Source organism: Metopolophium dirhodum, chromosome 8 (assembly GCF_019925205.1).
Source record: "Metopolophium dirhodum isolate CAU chromosome 8, ASM1992520v1, whole genome shotgun sequence".
Classification (NCBI taxonomy): Eukaryota; Metazoa; Arthropoda; class Insecta; order Hemiptera; family Aphididae; genus Metopolophium; species Metopolophium dirhodum.
The window spans coordinates 28,961,049-28,988,406 of record NC_083567.1 but is presented as its reverse complement, the minus strand read 5'-3'; the positions used below and the strand labels follow the sequence as shown (position 1 = coordinate 28,988,406).

The 27,358-nt window shown below is 31.3% G+C and overlaps 1 protein-coding gene across 1 annotated transcript; it reads right to left on the bottom strand.

Annotated features, from left to right (window-relative positions):
• Positions 1-6,132: 6,132 nt before the first annotated feature.
• LOC132949930 (casein kinase II subunit beta-like) lies at positions 6,133-12,495 on the bottom strand. The gene is made up of 3 exons (XM_061021053.1): positions 12,356-12,495; positions 11,307-11,658; positions 6,133-6,656 (listed from the first exon to the last, which is right to left on the bottom strand). Exons 2-3 carry the CDS (start codon positions 11,653-11,655, stop codon positions 6,184-6,186), a joined length of 822 nt encoding a protein of 273 aa, XP_060877036.1. The 5' UTR covers positions 11,656-11,658; positions 12,356-12,495; the 3' UTR covers positions 6,133-6,183.
• Positions 12,496-27,358: the final 14,863 nt, after the last annotated feature.

Genomic DNA, 27,358 nt, shown 5'->3' with positions numbered 1-27,358 from the left:
CGCGGCCGCATTACTGGGGCACGTTCGATTTGGGCGAAAACCCGTGTACGCGGACTACGACCGTTTTCCGACAGATGGCGGAATGCGCATGACCAAATATGACCCCGGTCGGCGATGGGGTTTATTGAACAACAAACACGCGCACAACTCACATATTCGCTGGTGGCGTCGGCAGCGGGGAAGTCGTCGTCGTCGTCGTCGTCGTCGTGGTTGTAGTCGTCGTCATCGTCGTAGTCGGCCGCGGCGGCGGTGGTGGCGGCCCACAGTGGTGACGGCGAGAGGGTGGGTGTAACGCGAGGAAATAATAAATAATAAAAAAAAAAATCACACAGCCATCTATTCTATTTCCGATCGTACGCATAATCCAATATACATGAAAGAGTTAATATTATTATAAAAAAAAAAAGTTGATTAAAATAATATACGTGCAAAAGCGTTAAATTCGTTAGGATCGCGTGATAACTATACGATCATCATAAATAATATTAGTATCATCGTCGTTATCGTCACTATAATATCATGTATATAATAATATGTATATGTACTCAAAACGGGATTTTCCTGCACACCCGGCCAACCAACCCTCCGGCGCCACCTCCCACACCCGCCCGCCCGCACGGCTTATAAAAATATTTGTTACGTTTGTACTGCAGTACAACTACTACAACATGTATTTTCGCATTTCGGTTTTACGTAAGCCGGCGCCTCGTGTATGCAATTCGTAGTGCGCCGATGCGCCGGAGGTATACGCACGAAAACCAATTCGAACTAATTGCGTCCCGGCCGTATAGTAAAGTTTTACACGCGTTATAATATTATTACTATTATTAATATTATGTCAGCGGACTAATAAAGTCGGGTAAACACCTCAAAAATAGCTGTTAGCTATATTTTGTTGTGTCATGATAATATATTATAATATAATATATTTTTATTATTATTATAACATGGTTTACTCGCCGTATATTATATCGATCGTCGTCCGCGTTATTTATCGTCGTTTTATTTTGTTTGTTTTTTCGTCCTGTCGCTGCAGCGTATTACCCGCGTTTCGCTCGAAATACTCCCCGGAGGGTCAAGTCGAGCGAAAAATAATTATCGTTGTCACCCTTAGGCGCCCATACGACCCTGCGGCGACGGTATCGGAAAAGTCCACCGCGGCGGTGGTCTTGGACACGAGTGCGTGCAAAGAAATAGTGATTTGTATTCTAGACCGACGTGCCCGCGTATTATGACTGTTTTTATTTTTTTTTTTTACTTTGTTTACGGTATAATACATTTCACATATATTTTATTTTCACAAATATACACTTCGTAATTTTATATACACATCTCGAGGGCCTTTACAAAGCACGTATTGTGCGATACCGTCGTATTTCTCGACATTACATGGCGACGGTTTCGACCTAATCTCAACGATTTAATATCTACATGATTGATGTTTCTTTTTTATTTCGATTGATTTGAATATTTTTAAAAATTTATTTTGATTTTTTACTCGATACAGTAGTTGTAGTTGTCCAAAGAACATTAATTGTTGATGTATATATACATAAAGTATTGACTGTGTTTTACACGTTACGACTCGGGAACATCTATACAATAAATATATGTTTTTTTTTTCAATTATTTTCGAAAATATTAAGTAATTGCAATAATAATAATGATAACTGGTGACATAAAATTTAAATCACTATTAATAACAATGGGATGATCAATATAACTGATACGTGTATACTGTATAGTGATTTATGTTATTTTTACATAAAAGTGAAATACATATTTTTAAATGCCTTTGATAATTCATACCCTTTAAATATATTTGTGTGAAGGAAATAAAATCAACTAGGTACCTATATTAACTATCTTTAAAGGGTTTTTGAGGATCTTAAATCAGAAAGTTCGTGTAGTCGTTGAATAAAAACGACCTAGTTTTCATAAAAAAAACATGCATTCAACACATATATTACCATCGGTAAAATATGAATATCAATAATTATATACGTAGGTATAGCCAGTGTAATATTTTAATAAAATATTATATCGTTTTTTTTTTATTGAAAAATGTATTGCTACAGTGTCATTAATGTCAATACTCGATAGTATAATAATATACAGAATTGTTTGGATAACGTATACTATATAGTATACATCCATTATCATAATATGCTATTCACAGAATATAAAAAAATAGATCTTTTATAAATGTAATAGTCAAGAGACTGTTTTCTTACCACAACGTATACGCATGAATAATTGTATTATTGCTTACAGAATCTATATTTTACCGAATATTTACTTTTTTATAAAAAATATTTATTTAAATGTATTTAAGTGTATTGAATGAATGTTATAAGGAAAATAAAACAAACAATTTCAGTTTTTATTTTCTATGTATGGTAGTCATGTCGAATCGTTTTGAGTTTATGACGGCGACTTTAGTTTCTAAGATTCATTAATAATTGATCCTTAATCCTACGCGTATAATATACGTTCCTCGACAATATATACGGTTATTATTATATTAATATTAATTGTTGTTATTGTATTATGGTGTTGATGTTGAAATATGTCTACGAATACTAAGTAATTTAATTTCTTTTGATAAACTTTAGTATTTCAAAGAAGGGGATCAACAAAACTCAGGCCTTCGGGGATTCATTATAGAGGATAATGTGAGTGGAAAACCTTTCCAGTGGGATTTGAAAACTTGATTTCAAACGTTCCTATATGGAGTAATGTTATTTTTTAATCCCTCGTCACTCGATAACAATATAATGGAATTGAAATCCAATTTTTATCCTCCAATACGTTATGGTACCCTACTGCAGAATCGGGTTTTCGAAGTTTCCGCAATATTCACCCTGCAATGAAAATTACACATTGACATTTTCTTAGAATTCATTATTTTATGGAATTCGTCATGATGTATTGAGACTTCTGTTCACTTTGTTATTGTGACCGATAAATTATTCTTTATATAACATTATTTCAAAGGAATAACGCTCTTTAATGCTACATTACACAAATATTAAAAACAGCATTACATTGTTTAAGCCATGAGAAAAAATTTTTTTAAGACATGTCTCGCTATTAAAATCATCAATCAACTATTAATTTGTAATTGTCTCCTCTTCCATGTATATTGATTTTAGATTCTGGAGGAAAAGAGAAAGCTGTCAGCTTTACAATGATGTATGGATTTTTTGTCCAGTAAATACTTTTCGGCGTAGTGCGAATAAAAACACAATATTTTGTGTAACGTGCGCACGTGATCAACAATTTTACTAGTGTATGTTAAAAATAAAAATAAAAATAATTTTACAAAGTCTACAGAATAAATTTGAAAATTTACCCTAAAATCCACCACCGTAATGAATGGGTTTTTTTAACGATGAGATAAAAAAAAAAACGATTTAATGAATTTCTTATACGTCCAAGTAACCACAGGAATGAAACACAATTATAAACACAACATATTCTGTTCCGAACAATATCAAGCTATTCAAACAAAAATCTAAAACTGTCTCAAAAAACAGAACTATCTGATACTTGTTTAAATTTGCAGTGGAGCGATGAATCATGAATGTATTGATTTGACAATGATGTGTGTTATTTTTAAATTTTTATTTTATATTTTGGTCTATTATCACCTTTTTGAGTAGTAGAAAAGTTTCGATTTTGAACTTTGTGGAAAGTTGCATGTGACAAATTGAATATAATTGATATTTTTTTTTTGTGGGGGAGTAAGAGGAGGTAGGGGGTCAAAAGTGAAAATCCAAATACTTTTCAAAATAACTAGGAAAATCGTTAAATTTTATGCAAAACCATTTTTTGACAAAATCAATTTCGTTTTCTTATTGTAAATCAAAAATGAACAAGTCTAGAGACTTGATATTTTCACCGAATATTCATATCAGCATTTACTTGACATAAAATAATTTTAAATATAGTTTGGCCCTTTTTGTGTTGTTTATATTCTAGCTAGATAGTTATTTTACATTTTCAACTTGTTTTAGTATTTTTTTTATACAGATGTATGTTAAAATGTTTGTTTCGGGTAAAAAAGTTTTAAATAACCTTTGAACACAAGGTTCGTCGTAAGATGTTATTACTGGAAATAAATAGAGTTGAGGGCAATTTTACAATTTTTTTAAGACTGGAGTTTAAATTTTGTCAAAATTGGATATTCACGCGTAAAATAACGATCTTTTTATTTTGTTGTAATTGAAAAATGAATAACTGTTGATACTTGAGATAATTTGACCAAATATTTATATTAGAATTTTCTATACAATGTATCAAATAATAAATTATTTTTAAACATAATATTCAATAACATTTGACATTTTCGATTTTTTTTTTAGGTTTTTTTCAATAGATATTTATAAAAAAAATTTGTTCAGACAAATACCTTGAAAAAATTTTAAAAGGTACTTCATAAGTTGTTATTATAGTTCTATAATAGTATATTGTGTGGCAAGCGTGGAAATTGCCTTCCCGCACGAGCCACACATACTATTTTTTGTCACGCATCTACATTCGTTGATAACGGCAAATGTAATGCTGGGATCTATGCAACAACTAGACTATAATTATACGACAACAATATATTTCATGAAAAAAACGATTTTGGTTTTATTTATTTTAAACTTCACGCATGGAGGTTATAATAATATGACTATGAGATGTTAGTCGAGTGTTACTGCTGGGTAGCTACTCACCTCCCGCATTCAAAAGCCGTGTAAATAAATTCAGCACATGATATGCTCATTGTAAATATTATATTAAAGATTGTATATAATCTAATAAATGAAAAAAAAAAAAAAAAAAAAAATGAGATGTTACCAAAAGTTTATAATTTGTAAGGAACCGACGACCGTGGTATAGATTTCAGTGACTGAGGGTATATGCGCGTCGCGCGTGAAATGTGGGCGCAGATCTTTTGGGGATTTCCACTTTACCGCCCGCTGGACGGAAAAATGACGCTTTCCAACGCCTCGACCGCTATCGAAAACCAAACTTATACAAAAATTATTTTTTGTCACGTATGCACCGAAATTTTGGTTTTTGATAGCGGTTAAGGCGTTGGAAAGCGACCTTTTCCGTCCAGCGGGTGATTAAGTGGGAATCCCCATAGTGCCGGGCTGTAAAGTGGAAATCCCAAAAAGTGCTGGGCACGCATATCATGCGCATCCCCTGCACAACCTGACACTGAAATCTATACCACGGTAATTACGTAACATAAACTTTTGGTTACATCTTATATTCATATTATATAACCTTCATTCATGACGCTTAAAATAAATAAAACCAAATCGTTCCTTTCGTGAAATCAGAACTATAGTCTGGTTGTTGCAAAGATCCCTGCAATACCTTTGCCGTGATCGATGAACGCAGAAGCGTGACAAAAAATTGTATGTGTTGGTCGTGCGGAAAGGCAATTTCAGTCTTTGGCGAAATTCGGCCCTCGCAACTTGCTCACTTCCCGCCCTTCTTACACAATATACTATATGGTAATATATTATATTAGCTGACCTCTTTCGCTCAAAATTATTTTTTGTGTGCAATGATTTATCATTGACATCAAATTGAACACATATACCTACCTACAGTGACTTACTCAACGACGAAATACACGGTATAAACCTACAACTGTACAACAGAGACGCAACGCGGTTACCTACTTTATCCCTTTTTACAGATATATTTATTAATTAGTTGTAAATTTATAATATTATAAGAAGCATGTAGGTATACTGCTTTTAATAATCATCAGTGATATTTATTACGATATTTACTAGGAGAAATGGTTAGGCTCTTCTAAGAAGGAGTGGTGAAAGAAACTAATATATTATTATTTATTATTATAATAATAATGATTTGTTGATTTTAATAAATTTTATTATTACGATTTATTATTCAGTAGATTCAATATACAGTAGTTACTTGTAAATAAATAAATGATAACCGATAATTTCACAATAATAATTATTAAATCTTTTATTGACATTAAATTAAATACATTTATCTTAAATGAAAATGAAAATAATAAAACATAAATATTTGGTATGCACAACGCCGCTTTTATATGCAAACAAAAAAAAAATATTAAAAATGATCATAGTTTTCACAAACTAGAAGAGTAATAAATAATAACCAATATAAGAAAACACAATTTTATTATCGTTTCAATAACGGGGCACGACGATATGCATTAATCATATTTTCTAGACGGGATGTTTGGTTACTTGCGTTAGAAGATACTGTGGTTGTGGTGGTGGAGGCAACGTCAGTGGTGCTTACGATTGATGAAGCAGCCGTGGTTGAGGTTTTGGTGGAGGTAATGTCGGCGGTTGCTGTGGAGGTGGAGTTAGGAGGCTGTTGCATGCTTCGCCTGTACTCGGTGAACGCGTTCCGCTGCAAGTCGTAAGCCGAGTCGTGGATTCGGAACCCATAAAGTTTGGCCACATGCCGACCTCTAGGTCGCGACGGAATGAACTCTGGTCGTGTCATCAACACCATGTGCGGTAAACCGGTGCCGAAGTATGCGCCGTCCACGGTCGCCCCTTTCACTCCTTGTGGAGGGGTGTACACGTCCATGCACCGGGGACAAAAGATTCTCACGGTGTTCTCCCCGACAACGTCACACAGCCCTATACGACAAACGACATTCGGTCAACTTACGTCCAGGATGTTGGAGAGTACCCATATCACATAAGCTTGCACTGCAGGCACAACCAGCGTTGTAACGTGATCAGGGGGGGGGGGGGGTGATCAGTTATATCTATAAGATATCCGGGGACATCGGTGTGACCTGTGCCGTAGCTTGTGATAGATGGGCATTATAAGTATATTAGGAACTTAAATAAATTTAATAGGTCACCAACCCGTATATATTTGTGAAATAAAATAAAATATATTTAAACAACCAGGACTCAATTTCAACTATTATTAGGTTTTATCTCCTAAAAAATACTTACAATGTAGCTAAATTAAGTTTTAAAATAGTAGGGTTCGTAATTGTTTGAAGTTTAGTGAAATATGAAAGATCAAATATATAATGTGTACGTTGAACTTCCGTTTTTACATGGTGCCGCAGTGGTGGATTGGCCCACCTAGGTGAGTCTGTCATACGGTAATTCCCTGGTAAGAAATGTTTAGCCAATCCACCGCTGAATTGGTGTGTATTGGCGATAGACCTCAAAGTTATTGTATGTGAATATATTGTATCAGTCAGCATTTCAGTAATTAATTGTATTAAATCAAAGAACCTAAAATTTCCTGGCTACAATTTAATTACATTCAAACTCGCAGTCCATCTTACAAAAAATGTTATTCTACTCCTTACTTTTATATTCAACTATCTATGATATGACTCACATATTTTCCTATACTTTAGACCTTTTCTATAATAGTTATGTTCCAAAAACCAACAAAACCTTCAGAAATGCCTCAATATTACAGACCTACCAGTATTTTACCTTAATATATTGAATACATATTATATCCACTTAAAAAATAAACTCCTTATATACATAATGTTACTCAAACCAATATGGGTTTATGCCGTTTATGGTATTAAATCATGGGGGTCTGCAGCGATACCTACTAAGATTAACAAAATACAAACTTATCAATCCAAAACTCTAAGACAAAACACTAAAGGTCCATATTACGTTTTTAATCACACCCTCCACCACGGCCTTCCCATACCCTTTGTTGCTGATGTGACAAGAACACATTGTAAAAGATTTCATGCTCCCTTCCTAAATCACAGAAATCTACTCATAAATGATATATTTTCCTTGTCCATCCCTGGTAATCCCCCAAAACGGCTGAAGCGTAATTTGTGTAGAGATTTTTGATTAATTAATTTCTCAAGCCATGGAGGATCATCGATGGTTGGTTTCTCTGTTCACGCTTCCCGATGATACCCAAAGGAAGCTCCCAAATATTTATTGTAAAAATTAATTTACAAATTGTATTTTACTTAATAAAAACGAAAAAAAATAAAATAAATTTAGCTTAAGCACGGCCTCCAAAAGAGATCTGGTCACGCCGAAATCGTAAACATCATTATAATGTAACTACTTTTGGACTCAAGTCTTATTTTTAACAACTCTTCGACTAAACAATAGGACATAGTCAGCATGACGAAAGCATTATGATAAATCGTGTTTTTTTGGAATACATATTATTATTTCTATTAGTAATACTTTTGACGTGACTTTTACGTTTTTTTCGTCCGTAAAAAAACATTCGGATGACTAGTAAAATGTCGTACGGGTTATGCACTTACGAAATTATTATTTAAATCGTATACACTCACATGACATACTCATATTATTGTTACATGCGTCTCCGTTGATTTATGTCGCAAGGAATTCTTATCGTATCAGCGTTATCTTTCCACGTTTATAAAGGCGCTTGCGATAGATCTGTGTGCTCATCAGAGTGCAGATCTGTTTTACGAGATCCCTACACCGCTAACGTATTATATTTCTCTCAAATGGAAAAAATTGAGGGAAAATTGATAAAAGAGCGAACTACGTGGACACGAGAACGTTGTATCCTACATGGCGAGTGACGAATTTAGCAATACAGAAATGTTAACCAGCTGAACAACGCCTAACCAGTTAAATTTATTATTTCAGATAACCATCGTGTGAAATATATTGTTAAATAATATTAAATATCATTAACGGGCCCAATTCCCGTATGCTATCATAATGTTACTAAACGAATAACGATTAATCCAAACATCGGGGTAACACGTCAGAAATGAAATAAATACTTCATCTAATACGAAACGGGAACGGAAGAGCTGATGTCAACCCATCGAATAATGCCGTTGTTGAGTTTAAATACGAGTTATACGGGTAGAACGACGGAGAAGTCCTTGTCACTTTTTAAAAAGTGAAAGTATATTATGACGGAGTGCTCTTTTAATAGTTAAGAAAAGAGTACATTCCATTAATTTCAAGGGCTATTATACCTGTTGTTGAATAATGAATATATTCCAATTGGTGTCATGCTATTTAGTCATTTAGACGAATGAAAAGTATAAGGATAAAAAATATACCAACATTACGATGTCAAAGACGCATAATAATACAATATCGATTATAATATGTAAATTAATTACGAATTCCATTTGGCTGTGACTTATATGTATTATTTACAGTGTGGTTATTCATACGTATTCGACGACTGCGCTTGAAAAACTGATGTATTCGACAACTGCGCGACGATGAGGGTTTATTATTATATTTCAAGCATATAATAAAGTCGAGCGGAGAATGCGAGATTTTCCGACAACAACAGACATGACTTGCCGCGGTGTACATAATATAATATTATACACGCGCGCAAAACGGAAGCGGATCTAAGACTTGGCGAAAACTAAATATGAATGTGTGGCGTGAATAATGTCCATAGTGTAGACGGCAATGGAGTAGCGGTTAGATAGTACTCATAATACTTTACCATACGGTATATTATATAATATTATGTACAAGGTGAATATTTTTAATTTAAACACTACAATATATTTCTCGAAAAATATTAACTTTTTAAAAAATATTTATATTTTATTTATAAAATATACACTCGTTACAAAACAATGTTTAAAAAAAATAACTACATTTATATCGTTATGGTTTTATTAAGTTTTTCCTTTTTTTTGAATGGCAGTTTACATTTTTAATTACGACTTATTGCAAAATATATTTTTCTGAGAATATCAATGCATAAAAATTGATTTTCGAACGAACGGTTAAATACTTATAAGTTTTAATAATTTATCAATTATTATTATAATAATTGCTCGTTCGAAATTCGAGTTTTATTCATTGAAATATTTAGAAAAAATATCTAGTTTATTATATTGAAAACCAAAAAAACTACAAAAAACTAGAAAAACGTTACAAAATAAATAATATTATTAATTGTTTGCGCAGCAATGCAATTTTATTTACTTATGAGTTATGACTATTGATATATAATATTATAATGTATACTATACTAGCCGTATTACTAGCCGTATATTATACTACCCGACTTCCCTCGGTTCAAATTAATCCATATTTCTATCGGTTTCTGTTTTGCTTCAGTTGAGTTATATAATACAAACACAATAACAATGAATAATTTTAAGATTTTCCACTGCTTAATTCTGGACATAGTTTGATGTAGCTACCGAAACACAAAAACCTGGAAACAAATTCAACGAATACTTAAAAGCCGACGTATACCTATTCGATATCGTTAAGATTGGTATTCGTTGTAATGTGTTTACAACAAAAATATGTCCAGAATTAAGAGATCTGGGAAAATGCCCATGTTTTTTCGGCATTTTAATCCCTCACGAGTACAGTGTTAAGTGGATCGCAACACACGTATTTTTCATACGTTTAAGACCAATAACCGGTGGTAAATTACACATAATTCGTAATGTCAGATTTTAATTTTTTGCACATGTATACATTTTTTGACAAAATATCTAGGCTTTTTAGGAAGTTGATTTTCAATTTTCAATTTTTAATGACCTTAAAATTAAGATTTTTTTTAAATAATTGCATTACGTTTGTAAATATTTTTGGCACGTCTGATTTTAAATCAAAAAATTGATTCCTTAAGAGCACAATCTAGAAGCTTATAAATTCAATCATTTATTCGGAATTACAAACGAACTTCAGGAAGCATGTTTAATTTACTACTACTTTTAGTAGTTTTTATAGTTATGCAAGCAAGAATATTTTCATTTTTCGCGACGTCCGACGCGGTATTACAGCGATTCTCGGAAATACACACTAATTTTCATTTACTACTCACACATAGTACAAATGTTTATATCATGTGAATTGCCTGAATATTACTCCATAAGACATGATACGCTCCTTAAGAAAATTATGGACCCCTTCCATCGAAAATTCTACACACACACACAAACCAGACAGCATGCGTATAAATGCACTCTATAACACAGTATTTTGGCATACCTATAGGTAAGACAGCCAAACGTTAGCAGTTTTCTCGCGGACAGTATCCGAAACAGCCAGCCATGTATTTCTCGAGTATTTTGGCGACGCCTCGCGGTGTCATCACGTACCCGCGGGCGTGTATCAGACCGTAGCCATAGCCCAAATGTTTATATCATGTGAATTTCCCGAATATTACTCCATAAGACATGATACGCTTCTTAAGAAATTTTTTATCTACTGACCCCTTCCCATCGACAATTCTACACACACTCACACAAACCAGACGGTAGGGGCACTCTATAACACAGTATTTTGGTATACCTATGGGCAAGACAGCCGAACGATTGCAGTTTTCTCGCGGGCAGTGTCCGAAACAGCCAGCCATGTATTTCTCGAGTATTTTGGCGACGCCTCGCGGTGTCATCACGTACCGGGCGTGTACCAGGCCGTATACCAGCTCGGCCGCGGATCGCGAGGCGGTATTGGCCGCGACACATGACAACGGAGCGTCGTCAAGCACGACGCTCAACGCCGACTCGTAGTCCGGAAAAGTGTTCTCCAGCCCGACGAGATTGAACTTGTCCTGGATGTACGACATGTCCACCATGCACATGAACGCGTTCTCCGGTTTGTTCAACAGCCGTTTGATCCATGTCGAAGATTTGTGCATGTTCTGCAAGAGAATTACCCACGGTGTACATTATAATATAGCGCTACCGATCGTCTGTACCATAGAGAGGACGCGACACATGACCCAATAAATCGTTTGTGAAAACGGTTTCGGCCAAAAATCAGCCATCGACCAGACTCTACTGTCACAATTTGTTTTCAACACGATACAGAAGACAATATTTTCTGTACAGTACTATCGTGGCAATTGTATTTATTTTTTACATCGTTAATGTAAAAAAGATAAATTTAAGTTTGAAAAATATAAAAATTACGGTTTTTAAATCGTTAATAACTTTTTTCTATTAATGATTTATAAAAAATATAAAAACGTCACGGCCCGCATAGAAAATATTGTCTAATTTATACATGGTATACATTTGGTTTCTAAGCTACAACTGTAGCCCAAGCAGTTTAGTGGTTCGCATTTTCGTGCGAAAACGTTTTTCGATATAATCTCGTTTTATGCGCATCAGCCAACAATGGCGTTGAGGTTGCCAACGCGGGACTACTTTTAAACTACTTTACTTTAAACTACTTACTACTAAGTGTTGTTGTTGTATAAATTGTATAAAAATTGCCTACATCGAACCCCTTAAAAATCGGATGTGTGCGGCGTCCTCTTATAATCATCAAGTCCCCCAGATTACAGCCGGCTGCAGTATGATAATATAATAATAATTGTCGGTGTGTATACCTACCTATAATAGTAAATGTACTGGAGTCGGCGACAGTCTAGTGGACGGACGAGGAACGAGTTTGGCGCCGCTGATCAAAACGCGTTTTGTAAGGTATACTTGCGCCGGTATTTATAATATAATAACGGTAACGATGGCCTAATAGTTTTCCGTTGGTACAACAATATTATTGTGGCCAGAATGTACGTACGTGTATGTCATTGTGTCACTGCAGCGGCTCTCAGTCGTCTAAATTGGTAGTATAATAAGTAGCATAAAGGCTAAAATGGGGATAATATTATATGGAAATAAATAGTGTGTTGTATAAAAGCGACACGTCCTGTCTGTTTCATTAAAACTGAAAGAACTTTTAGAAATGCATATGTCGGATTGCCTATCAGGGAGGCTGAGTAGCACCCGAAAAGAGTTGAACAATCACAATTTTTTTAAAGTTGTAATTTTGGACGGGCAACAAAGTACGCGGGATCAGCTAGTAATATTATAATAATAAAGTCATAAATATTATTACTATTTATTTCTACGATTAATACCGTTTCGGCGATTACAATATAACTACAATAATTATATATGGCTATAAAATAAAATTTGAACAGTATATAAATAAAACATAAACAGATTGTGATTGTGGATAACTAAAGAATGTATGGATAATAATTGGAAAATAAAGGTGAGCCAGAATAGTGCCTTTGGATATAAGTGTGTTCAGAACTATTCATAAAAGAGGGAGATAATAGTGAACTAATGCTAGAATTTAAGTCTGAAACCAATAATTTTGAATACAATTTTAGATATTGACGGAGACTGTAATAATTTTTATTGCGGTTTTCAGGAGGTCCATTTCAATGCCCCCCCCACTTTCGAAATTTGAACTTCTGACCACGCCAAACGTTTGTGCATCGTTTGTGCAGAAATGTGCACCAGGTCCCGACGTTTGTGCACAAAAACTCCCAGCGCTATCCAAAAAACAAAATGGGGGGGCCATTGAAACGGTAGCCCCCCCACATTGAATATTTGGATTTTTAATGTGCCAAACGTTTGTGCATCGTTTGTGCAGAAATGTGCACCAGGTCCCGACGTTTGTGCACAAAAACTCCCAGCGCCATCCAAAAAACAAAGTGGGGGGGGGGCATTGAAACGAGACACCCTCTTTTTGGAAAATTGAAATTTTTAAGGTGCCAAACGTTTGTGCATCGTTTGTGCAGAAATGTGCACCAGGTCCTGACGTTTTTGCACAAAAACTCCCAGTGCTATCCAAAAAACAAAGTGAGGGTTATTAACACAAGGGTCCCCCTTTTTTGAAATTTTAAATATTTGTCATATTAATAAATGTTGTTTACGTACCTAATAGGTTTAATAGAATTTTACTATTGCCATGTAAACGTATGACAAATAAAATCTTCAAATATTTTTAATTTATCAAGAAAGCATTATCTTGTTCTAATGTTTTTGATTTCAAAATTGTATGAATAAATACAGTTTTTTCTTTATGCATTTCTTTACTTTATATTTAATATATTATATTTTGCTGATGAAAATGTGTTTATGGACAGGTGCTTCAACTCGACGTTGCTGTATGTCCGGTCCAATAATGTAAGTTATAAGTCATTGTGTATATTTTAATACAATAAAAGCATAGTAAAAAAATAATTAATAGACTAACCTATAGTACCTACTTAATTAATTTAATATACCTCCTAACCGTACCTATATACATATAAAAATATTATAATAATATATTATTTATGTTTGAATTCATTAGAACAATGGCGTATCAGACGTCGCTCCCAAACCGGTCGACATCCATCTGCATAACTGTGAGTTGAAAACGTCTATATTTAAAAATTGTTATAGTATAATATTTATCTAATAAATTAATTGTCTTTAGCATTCCGCAAGAATGAGCGGTATAGTTTGAAAACTTACCAAAGTTATCTGGTGGATGTCAATACGTTGGTGAGCAGCCGTCGCACATAGGTCTGATGTACCTATGGAAAGTTATTATTGGATCGGTCATAATATTACGTTGAGAAGTTATCTGTCCATAAACTTATTTTCAGATTTGTAGGCCAATTCCGTTGCCATTTTTTAATCATTCTTTGTTTTTATCAAGGTTGAGGTGTAACAGCATTTTAGGGGCTATTGTAATTCTCACTTCCAGGACTTTATCATACATACAGCTGAAAGCCCGATGACCTACATTTTTGTGTATTCTGGTCTACCCTATGATGGCCGCGAAGTAACGATCACGTCACCGTTTATCAGATTGCTCAGTTTGAAAGAGTCTCCAACAATTTCATCGGATAGGTACGCCATAAACCGTGGCATAGCGCTGGGCCAGCATCATTTTGTCCGGATCAATATCTACAAAAATGACGTCCCAATTATTAGAAGCTAATAATATAGGTACTTAATATTTATTGTAATATAATATAATATTAAACTCATTATACCCAGTTATTACGATTAAGTAGAAATAATATTTTTCAAATAATATTACATTGTCTTTGTCGAACAGTCAGCTGTACGAAGTTTCCGCTGTGCCACAAAACGGGTCGACGCCGGTCGCTGAACATGGGAAGTCCTCAAGTCCACCCAGCATCGTATTGATGAATCAACAATACATCTTACATCTTACATCTAACATCTTACATCTTACATCTATCATTGCAATCTTATAATTATTCACCTGAATGCATGTAATCCTGAATGTACAGTTAATTTATTACTACCCATCTACAAAGTCAACACTGCATTAATAAAAGTATTTATTGTTAAAATAAAATTGAGTTCTATATTATTCGTAGGTACTTAAAAATTATTTGGGTATAAAGGAAACATATTTTAATCATACAAAATTAGATAAACTAAAAGACAAAAATAATAAGTAAATACGTCGTGTTAAAAATAGTTTTTAATTAATATAGGTAGGTCAGGTACCTATTATGTAGGTAGGTACTTATCCAAAACTCGTTTATCAGGAATTAAATAAAAAGGGAGGTCAATTAAAAAAAGGTGGGTAAGTAGATGTCGCTCTGCTGTACAGTAGGTTACAAGTGGGTCACTGTAATGGATGGTGTTAAATTTGAATTCAATGATATAATATCATTGTATAAGAAAAACGATTCTGAGCGATAACGGTCCGATAGCCTATGATATTACCAAGTATATTTGCTGATATTATAGTGAATAAAGTAATTTATATATAACCTATTTACGTGGAACCTTGTTTTAAATTTTTAATTCTTAGCTACAAAAGTTGAACATTTTATAAATTTTTAACTACAAAATAATTATTAAATTATAAATTTGATAAATGTTGTCAACATTTGAACTTTAAATGCTTATAAATAAAAATTGAGCCTACGTAATTTTAATATTTTTTAACTGCTATTAGAACAATATATCAGCAGCTTTATATTAAATTTTCACGCTTTTTTACCCAACAAATAAAATTTTATTGATATTTATAGAAGAAAAAACTAAAATAATTGAAAACTGACTATGTCCGTAAACAGCTCAAAAAGAGTCAAAATATTTTCAACATTTTATGGTGTATAGAAAATGCTAATATAAAAATTCAGTGAAATTTTCAAGTATCTACAGTCATACGTTTTTTAATTACAACAAAATAAGAAAATAGTTACATGAGAAATCGAGTGAATATCAATTGTTGTAAAAATATAAATTTCAATCGTTCATAAAAATTTAATTTGACTTTCTTGTAGACATTTTTTTTTCGATATAGGTAGGTAAACTTATGGATAATCTTGTATTACATTTTCGAATCTTAGATTGAAAAAGAAAAATTTTTATGAATTCTCAACTCAAAATAATTTGATAATTTTCGTGATTTTTCCGTATTTTGTCAATATTTGAACTTTAAATGCTTATAAATAAAAACTGTGACTAAGGATTTTTAATTTTTTTCATATGCCTTTGAAACAATAACCTAGGAGCCTTCTATTAAATTTTCAAGCTTTTTTAACCAACAAATAACATTTTATTGATATTTATAGAAAAAAAAAACTAAAATAAAATGGAAACTGAAAATGTCCGTAAACAGCTCAAAATAAGTCAAAATATTTGGAAAATGTTATGGTGTATAGAAAATGCTAATATAAGCATTCAGTCAAAATTTAATGTGCCTACGGTCATTTGTTTTAGAGTTGCACCAAAAACCAAAATCGATTTTCTCGAAAACGGACTTTGCGTAATAAATTCCCGTTTTTCCTTTGTTTTTCACGTCGCTTTCGGAAAATTTTACTTTTGACCCCCCATAGTACCAATTATTTTGGTACTATAATTAATTACAAATTATGTATTATAACTAATTGAAATTTTTGGTATTTTCATATGTACCCGGTGTACCACACTGCGCTTGCTCGAACAATTAAAATCAAAAACATCCCTCGACTTGTTATGTAAAACCACCATGGGTGGGTGTCAGAATTATTTTTGCATCATCAATTTTAAAACGTTGATTTACCTAGATTAAAAAAAAAATTAATTTGTAATACTTAAGCTCGGTAAACTTTAAGCGTTTTACGGGTGCGTAAAACACCGAAAATCGTGAACTTCGTAATGCTATACCATAAAAACCAATGATTTGCAGGTAGTCGAGTTTTGGACAAGTACCTACCTACATAGGTAACTTATAATAATTAATATTGTAAATTAATTAGGTACCAAAAAAATATAACTTCTCAAACACAGCAGTGTCTATTGACACTGGCGGGAGAATGTATTAGAATGTCTATAAACTTGCGGACCAGTTTGTATAGTTAAATTTGGCATGTGAACTATAATTGAAATAGAAAACCAGAATAGGTGCATTGCAAATCACAAAGATTTCTGTAAAAGAACATACGATTTATAAATATACCGTATAGGTATACTGAGTACTTATATAATAATATATAAGTTCTTTGGATTTATCATAGTAAATATAATATATTTTATAATATCTATGGCAATCGTCACCTGTCGAAATTCGTCGGTGACGGTTAACAATTCTAATAATTTCAGCAATACTATTGTATTATAAATTATTATTAATTCGCAAATTTCGTTTGATCAGGTTATTTTCATAAAATATTTCGATACTTTCAAATTTCAGCTCATCGGAGTGAGATGATTAGATGAAGATGGATGAAGATAGCTGTTTCTTCGGCGATGGCGGTACTCTAGCTACGTTTCACCGGAAGAGTAGATATGTTTACGAGTAGGTAAGTTTGTTTTCATATTATTACCTACTATTTTACATTTACTTTTTAGACTTAAATTAAATATTTATTGCCACGGACAATCTGTTAACTAGGTGACGTAGAAGCATTTATAAGTTTAATTAATCCCCCAATAGCGCAATGTATAAAATACGCGAGACCGTCTTCGTTTCACCACGCCAAGTTTAATACGCACCTTTTTGCATGTTATACTATACGCCGGTTATCACCTTAGGTTTGCGCGAAGTATTTAAAACAATATAATGTTATTAATCTTTATATTTTATATTTTTATATACATAAATACATTATACACCTCATATTATATTTTATTAGCATACTTACACCTTTTTTAGTGTAGTTTATACTCTAGATGGCTATAGATATAGGTATTAAATGTCTTGCAATTATATATTTTACTATAATTATTAATTTCATTATAATATAATATAACAATACACTCTAAATTAAATTAGTTATTATCAAGACAGACAGTCTTAAAAAAAACTCTTTTCTGGACGTTTTCAAAACGTATTATGCTTAAAAAAAATTGCACAGTTGTCGTAGCAGTCAGTTGCTAGTTCAACCCGTGTGACATCAAATAGGAATTATTCTTGTTTTTTTAAATAGTTTTTTCGAAAAATATATGTAACATGTAAAGCTCATACAATTATGAATTTATAGTTAATGGAAATGCGGATGTTTATACTTCATAGATATTTTTTTAGTTAATAATCGTGTAAATAATTTGGTTAAACAATAAGGTACTTACCTACTCATCACTAGTATCAATTTTATTATATTACGTGTAAAATCACCAACACAAGGTGCAGACTGAGTTTAAAAAATTAAAAACATAAAATAAAATATAAAATAATGTTGTAGTAGAAGCTGGAAACTGTAGTTTATTTTAATTTATAATCCAATTAATGTAACCGAGAATGTAACTATTAAATTCATCATTGAATGATTATTCAGAGATCACTTTGGGATAAATGTAAATTAAATTAAAAATAATTAAAAAACATTTTGTGAAAGGAACAAGATTACTGCTAATATTTAAGTCTTAATTATTATTAACAAATAAATACAAATAATAGATTTTTTAATAGCTTTTTACTATTAACATTCAGTGTAAATATAGTTTCTGATCGACTTACCAATATGTAATAAACTTATATATAATAAAATAATTATTCATATCAAATAATCTTAACAATTTAATGCAAGTATTCTCATAAATTGATCTTACAGCAGCCTTAAAACACCAAAAATACATTTGTACATCATTTACAAAATTTTAGTTCCGTATTATGGTGTAGGTATTAATACATATAATAAATTGCTATTCGAAAACACAATTTCGTATACCTATTATTATTTACTAAATACCTAAAATTAAATTAAACTAAAAATAAACATATGATTACATACTGAGTGCCTATAATATAATATTATATATGAAAATTGAATCTTTATTACGAATACTTATCGTTTACACAGATCACAAGAAAAAATAATTAAAAATATTAAAAAAAAAAACACACATCATTGTAAAAATATAGTTGGTATTATAGTATTTGATGAATTTACTGTATACGTTTATGGCTTTATGTTAACTCTAAAATCTAGTAATCACATTTTTATTTAATAATTCATAAAATACAATATACTCTTAAAAAAATATTCTTGTGCTTCTGATATCTATTCACCACCTTAATCAATAATTAAATTGATAAACGAAAATAATAATTTAAATAATACCTATATCATATTATTATAATTCAAATTCAAAATCATAAACTATTTTGGTTTATTGTCATATCAAATTTCAATGAACAAATTGGCCGTTAACACAGAACTCTTTGATATAAAAAGTTGCATTATATTATATCCGTGGATACATCATATTGACGTACCTAGTATAATATCTATCATTTATTTATTTAATCTATGACAAATCTCAAAGTCGTTGCAGAAGACACAGTCGATTAAAAATTCTAAAATTTCAATAAGCAAAGAAGATATGAGCAAAAAACTTACTGCGTTTCGTATAATTTTATTTTTCATAAATCACAATATTCTAAGTTCTGGCTGTATTCTGGAGCGTTTCCTTATGGGCGTCGCAGTTCACACACGTCACGGATTCCGCCGAAGGAGTCGATAATTAAAGTAAGTTTGTTTTTATATTCTTTTGGGGCTTAAATTTACTTTTAAGACTTAAAACAAATATTTAATGTCACGAAAAATGTGCTATCCAAGTGTTGTAGGCGCATATTTTAGTTCCGGACTAGAAATGTATAAAATACGCGAGATATAAACACCGTCGTCGTTTTTCCAGTCCCTGTTTGTAGAATAATTATAATTAATAGGTGCATACCTAAACAGGGTACTTACTACTTAATATAAATATATAAATATTTTGGTTTAATTTATAGAAATATATGTTATGACTTATAACTGATAATATTCATAAGATACAATTTTAATTAATAACTGGTATTTTTTTTTCCAAATACAACGTTATAAGTTATAGGTAGTTATTAATTTAGTGTCACATACTTAACTTCTATTGTTCACCTAATATCTATATTCTATATCATAGGGATTAGGGCCGTATAACCATGCACACATAAAAGTAATATTCACGGAATGGTCAACTGCTTAACCTGACGTGTGCGCACTTATGAATAATATACCTACTCATATACTCGTATAGGTATATAAATAGTACCTATATACCTATATAAATAGTGTAATACTACATACACGAATGTGTTACATATTATGTCCCTAGTTATTATTATATTTATTTATTTTTTAAATATAGGTAGGTACATTACAAGACTCTAATTAAAATCACATTTTTTTAATTTTTTTGAACACAATGTTTTAAAAATTATTAATTAATATATAATTTATTGGTATAGTACTAAATAAATTAATGAAATAAAACAAACACAACTACTATAATTATTAGTAATAATAATATATCCAGTATCCACGTATATATTATTAAAATACAAAACGAACAGACGAAAAACGATTCTGAGCAAAGATATCATTATCTAATAAATAATATTGAGATTAAAGTAATTTATTTTTTCGGTAGAAAATCGGTATAAATATGAAGTATAAATATTTTTTTATTTTCATACCATGACGCGTGTGTGAAAAATTGTTTATATTAAGTGTTTAAGATGTTAGATTTCGGTTCGGCTGATTGTTCACCCCCTCACTCTTCCGCATCAATGCATCAGAAATTATTATTCATAATATTTAAATATAAACTGCATTTTCTGAATTTTCTAAAACATTGCTTTCCAAGCAAAGAATTCGTTTCATATATTATCAACGAATTGAAAAATGAAATTAGAACATTTATATGGGATAAAGTCAATTTTATAAAAACTTATTAGAAAAAAATTAATACAATTAAATAAAGGTAATTTTTTTTCTTATATTTCTATTATTTTACGTACCCATTATGTTCGATACTATAATTTCAGTATTCAGTTATAGAAAACAACACTTGCCAATATGGAATTACTGTCGAATTTTTTTATTTTAAAATATTAAATAGCATCTGATCAACTGATGTGCTATAATGAAACTCAAAATATAACGAATACACTACCTAAACACTTATCTAAATTCTATTTTATATTCGTTTAAATTGGACTTTTAATTTTTCTGGCCATTTTATTAAGCTTTGTAATATAAGTGCATTAAATCGTATTATTAAGGCATTTTTCTTATTTTTAATGCATTTAAATCCACGTCCTATTTATAACTTAACGTTATTTTGTATATACCAATCGATTAGTGTACACAATAAAAAATATAATATTATTGATGTGTTAATAGGTTGATAACTATTATGTAGGTAGGTACAGTTTTGTACGTTCAATGTATCGTTCTTAATTCATAAAGTAGCTAAATGAGTCAAATGATTTTGTCAAGGGGTGGGGGGGGGGAGGATATGGCTGATTTTTTAACATGCACTATTTCAAGGGCTCTTAACCTAAGGGGGTTGGTAGGTTAAGAGCATTAGGGTGGGGGGGGGGGACGTGAAAATGTTAAAAAAAAACACGAATTTATTTAGTTATTTTGTTATTTAGGTAATACATATTAATTAATTGGTATTTCTTAAATTTTTTTTATTATTTTATTTGAAACATTATTTTTAAATATTGAGATCAATAAAACTATTTTTATATAATTACTATTTTATATCAATTAGAATTTGTTTATAAACCAAGTAATAAATAAATGGTTACCAAGTAAAAAAACCGTTATCTATATTATAAATTTGAATTCAATTTACCGCATTTGCGTCTAGTAGAAACAAATAAATGTTTTTTTGAAGATAATGTAAAAATATCCATCATCCATCGGTTAGGACCATATATATATTTTCTATGATTAGGACGGTGAGGTTATAGTTATAAATAATCTATGGAAAATGACAATCGTCTGAGACGAACAGCGATTCCAATACGTACTCACATATTTCGTTCCATTCTGGTTATTAAACTAGGTGCCTATTTTTATAAAATATGTCATTAATCTCAATACTTCCAGACTGAACTTTTGGATCGGATATATGAAGACGCGCACTGCTCTGACACTAGACAATATTATACACTCAAAAGGACCGCGTTTCGCCGGAAGAACAAATAATTACGTAAGTTTTGTCCTACTACTCTGTTGACGCGGTAGACCTAATGTAAATATTTACCTAATGTAAATATTTATTGTCAGACAAACATATATACCCGCTAGACGTAGAGTAGTTTTTAAAATCCAGTTGTTATAGGTGTACAAAAATTAGGATATTATGAAAAATACCTTAAATTATAATACTTTGTCTACAACTGTTAATTTATTGTTATAGTAGAATAATTTTTAAAATTTTAAATCAATGATTAGGTAATGCTTTTATAAGTAGGAAGGTAGGTTTTTATACCTACCTAACAAAATAAGAAAATACATAATGATTAATGTTATTTAATATGATTTGTAAGTACATAGCAGATTATACCTATCACTTGGTGACGATTATTTTTGTTTTATACGTTCTTCGTAATTCAGTTCCGTCACGATAGTTTTAGTTTTCGTTAAATGTGAAACATACATTTTCTATGCATACGGGATACGGGCATTAAATATTTGGGTTTTAAAAGAACACCTCAAACGTACGTTTTATTTTGGGGGTTTTACGGGATATACCTATAGGAAATTTTCTTCAAATTTTCACATTTCACTATTTGATATTGTGATATTATTTGTACCTAGGTTAAGTTTCTGTTTTAGAATCGATCGATATGTTACCTAGGTATATCACATTCTTTAATTTAAATTCTGGTAGTCCAGTATTGGACAAGTACCTACGTAACTTATAATTCGTATCGTAATTTAATTACTAAAGAAATATAATTTCCCCAACAGTGTCTAGGGCCACCGGCAGCAGAATGCATTATAGAATGTCTATAAACTTGTGGTTTAGTATGTGGTTAAAATTGGCATGCGACCAACAACTGGGGGCTTGTTCTGGAAAATTTAAATGATCTAATAAGGTTCATCTCATTATTTGAATTAAATTAATTTTTAAGCGATTGTTGTGTTAATCAATTTTTTAATTTATTTCATTCAACACACTCGTCTCAGTTTTTTAGTACCTATAGATTTCTTACAAAATTTATATCGATCATCTCACAGCTTTCATATTCAAAACCAAAAAAATATGTATTTTTATCTTATTTCAATCTTTTTCATCGAACACCAGAATATATTACAGATCATAAAGGTACTAGTATTGTATACTAGATAAGTTTCAATTAGCGAGATGTAGAGAGAGATGGAGATGGAGCGAGATGTAGACGGATGAAGACAGCTGTTTCTTCGACGACAGCGTGTGCTGCAGTACAGCTAGGTTTCACTGGAAGAGTCGATGTTTATGCGTAAGTTTGTTTTTATATTATTTTGGTCTTACATTTACTTTTTAGACTTGAATTAAATATTTATTGTCGCGGAAAATCTGTTAACTAAGTAACGTAGAAGCATTTACGTTTACTACTGCGCCTACCAAAGGCGCAATGTACCTATAATAATAATAAATTATACGCCAGTCCGAACAATCCAAACGCTGTCTTACTCGTAGTCGAGTTCTAGTTGATAACTGACTTGTGAATAAATGTAATTTTTGTTAGGTATAAAAATAAAACTAATAAATCCTTGAATACAACTTTTAAAAATACAAACTCTGTGTAATAAAAATTAATATTAGGTATTTATTGGTAGGTTTATATAATATCTGTAGACTGTAACGCATAGGTCATTAGAATATTGTAGAACATTTTACTGCATAAGATGCGTGTTATTTCAGAAATGGTATTCGTCAGTGAAAATTTTCAAACTGGGAATAATATATCATAAGCAGATTGAAATGTGTGAACGTTTCAGTGTTTCGAAGACTAAGTTTCGTAGCAGATTTTGATTCCGTCACGGGGTATGTATATTTTCTTATTTCTCAGTAGGTTTTTTTTTATTATAGTTAATTGATCAGGTGATGTATTGCCCGAAAATTTTCAATATTTGTATTGTAACTATACTGGTATAACACTATTCGGGCTATCAATAAAGTCGTGTTCAAAATTAGAAAATTGGTGAGGTATGATATTTTTTTAAGCAATTCTTTCGAGTAGGGAATTCGCTCAATGATATTTAAATATTCTCACCGATAATCAAGTACGATGACTTGTAGGTAACTAGAGACTGAGTGAATATGAATTAGGAAGTGTGTGATATGGCGAAGATAAGGAAATGGGTCAACAGGATTTCAGAATGTTTGGTGTATGAAATGGAAAGATGAAAAAGAAATGTAAGGTTAGGGTAGGTAAGTGGAGTGAGAGTAGCAGATATGAGAATAATAAGTAAGGTGTTAAGGTACAAAAGAGGATAGAATAAGAAATTAATTAATTAAGGGTAGTGTAGGTTAGTGTACATATTGTAGTGAAAACAAAAGAGAATAGGTTTAGGTGGTTCGGTCACTGTATGATAAGAGATAGTGAGAGTGGCTATAGAAGTTAATTTAGAGGAGAAATGATGGACGAGAAGACTGAAGAAGAGATGGATAGACAGAATACCGATCATATGGAGGTGTGGAATGAGAGTGGCTGAACCTGTATATAGCTGTGAGAGACGGGGGAAGAAAAAGTGTAAAGGTAGAATAGTTATGTTAACAATGCCGAATACGTAGGAAAAGATCTTGAATTGCAAAGGCCCTATTGACTCTTTGGCTTCAACTAACCATAGGTTTACCTAACTAACCTTCTTATGACTCATTAGGACACTTTGAATAAAAAGATCCTGAGTTGCAGGTTGCCGGACTTAAGTGTTTGATTATCAAGTTGATCCTTTGATTGTTGACACCTTAATCCGTGCTATGGATGAAGCCCATAGATAATAAAGATATGGATAGTCCACGCCTATGTTAAATACATTTGAGGCCGCGTTCCCGGAGGGGAAGGCAATCGAGACTCCTTTATATTGATAGTCGATAGTCGATACTCGATATAAGTATACTTTATTTGGCCTCAATTCCTGTTCCCCTCGAAGACCACTGATAAGACCATTATGTCCTATCCATATCTTTATTATCTAAGATGGAGCCATACCCAGCTCACTCGTGTAAACTTGTTGCCGGTTGGGATGTCAGCGCACTATTTGTTTTCCATCTTTGACCCAGGCGTAGCATACCAAATGTACGATTAAGAAAACACTAAAATGATTGGGTCAGAGAGAGAAATAAATGGTGCGCTAAAAATCTGACATCCTCTTAGTGTTATCAAATTGAAGAAGCATTTGATTATTGACGATTTGACATTTAACATTAACTGTGGTAGGTATTATGATTGAAAGTAAAAGTAATTAGCAGGGCTGTTAATTTAATGCAATGAAAAAGTTTTAAATATTTGCCTGCATGTATGCACTAAAAACAGGCAAATATATGCACTTAAAATTCAAAAAAATACTGAATGAAAAATTTTTTAAATTAATAAATTATAATTCAAATTGGTTTACAAAAAAAATTCTTTATTTACACACTTGGTAGGTAGGTATGTAGGTAGGTAACGGATGAACCGAAAATATAAAAACATTTTAAGAAAATAAGCATAAATACGAAGAAATCATGAAAACATGCAATTATATTAACTAACCCAAAAAAAAACGCATATTGGTAACGGTGTTGTAATAATAGGGATATCTCAAAAAAAATATGTACTAATAGTTCAAAAAAAATCAAAAAAGCCAACTGTAATAAATATTAATTTATGAAAAAGTATATTAAAAAGCATTATTATTATAAATGAAACAAAACTATGAACTATGGACCGTGACATATAATATAGGTATTTCTATATTTTTAGCTCCATAATTTCTGTTAAAATATTAGGAAAATGTATTAAGTACCGTAAAAGTGCTAAATTTGAGCTATTACTTAAAATATTATATTCATAACAAATTATCATAGAAGGTTAGGTACTGTTATTCCACATACTTATTATAGTTTAATTTAACTACAACATTCTAGTAGAGTCTGATAAAATTTGGTTCCACGACTTTGATCATACAAACTTTAAATACTAAACTATGGGTCTGAAATTTAGTTTATATAGATGTAAATAATCCAAAACATATATTGCTTCAAAATATAAAAATAAAGTGTCTTGTATTGTAGTAGGTGGGTAACTTTCAAAAAAAAAACTAAAAAAAAATCATACTTGAAATCTATGTATAATATACGTATATTGTAATAAATGTTCAAATATTTACTATAGTTCATTACAAAAAATTAACTTAAGTTCAATATAATACATTATAACAGGTGTTCAAATAAACATTTCATAACAAAAATGTTGTTAATTCACACAGTCTCTCTTCAATTTTAAATTTTTCTTCAAATTATCTACAAAATATAAATGTTTAGTAAATTGGAAGACTTGATTAAGTATTTAATCATTTATCTAAAATAGATGTGCCGGGTCGCCACATTACTATATCGAGGGGCCATGGTGCAAGTGTCGTCCATAAATATCATATTATCATAACATATATTATATTAGAAATACAAACTTAATATTTCACTAACAGTAAATATTATAAAAAAATATTACGAAATGTACTATACTCATATTACATTATGATTGTATTAGTTACAAACTCTTGAATTAAGAGTTTTGTTTGAGGATTTAATTAATTTCCTAAAAGGAAATGCCTCAAGGTTGCCTAAGTAAGTTGAGGGACCTGTAATGAAACGTAATTGGTTGGTAATAAATTGTTTTTATTTATTGAAATATCATGTTTTGAACCAATATGCTCCTCATCTTAGTTTTGTATAATTCAAATGTTTTGTATAACAATATTTTATAAATTATTTTAATTATACTCATCAGAGTGTACAGTAAAAATATTTAATGGGGTTACATAAAGGGGTGGGAACGCGAACATATAACTCACAGTTTTCGGTAGCTGGTGAAGTATGCTCTGCTCTCGATGGCGGCGTACTTTCAATAACAACTGCTCGTACACTGAACCAAATATCACTAGTATAAATAATAATATGCAATTATCAATTTTTAATAAATATACATTTATTGAAATAATAATAATTTTATTAGTTATACAAAAATATTATAAAATTAATAAATAATGTGTTTATAATAATAAATTGGGTTTGTAGAATTTAGAAAATATTTAGGTGATAAATTAATAAATTAAA

Bases quoted from the DNA above. Each gene is read 5' to 3' on its own strand.
- LOC132949930 (XM_061021053.1), bottom strand. From the start codon at position 11,655: ATGCACAAATCTTCGACATGGATCAAACGGCTGTTGAACAAACCGGAG. The intron at 6,657-11,306 runs GTATACCAAAAT...TTTGTCGTATAG, and splicing joins TTCGGCTGTCTTGCCCATAG to GGCTGTGTGACGTTGTCGGG.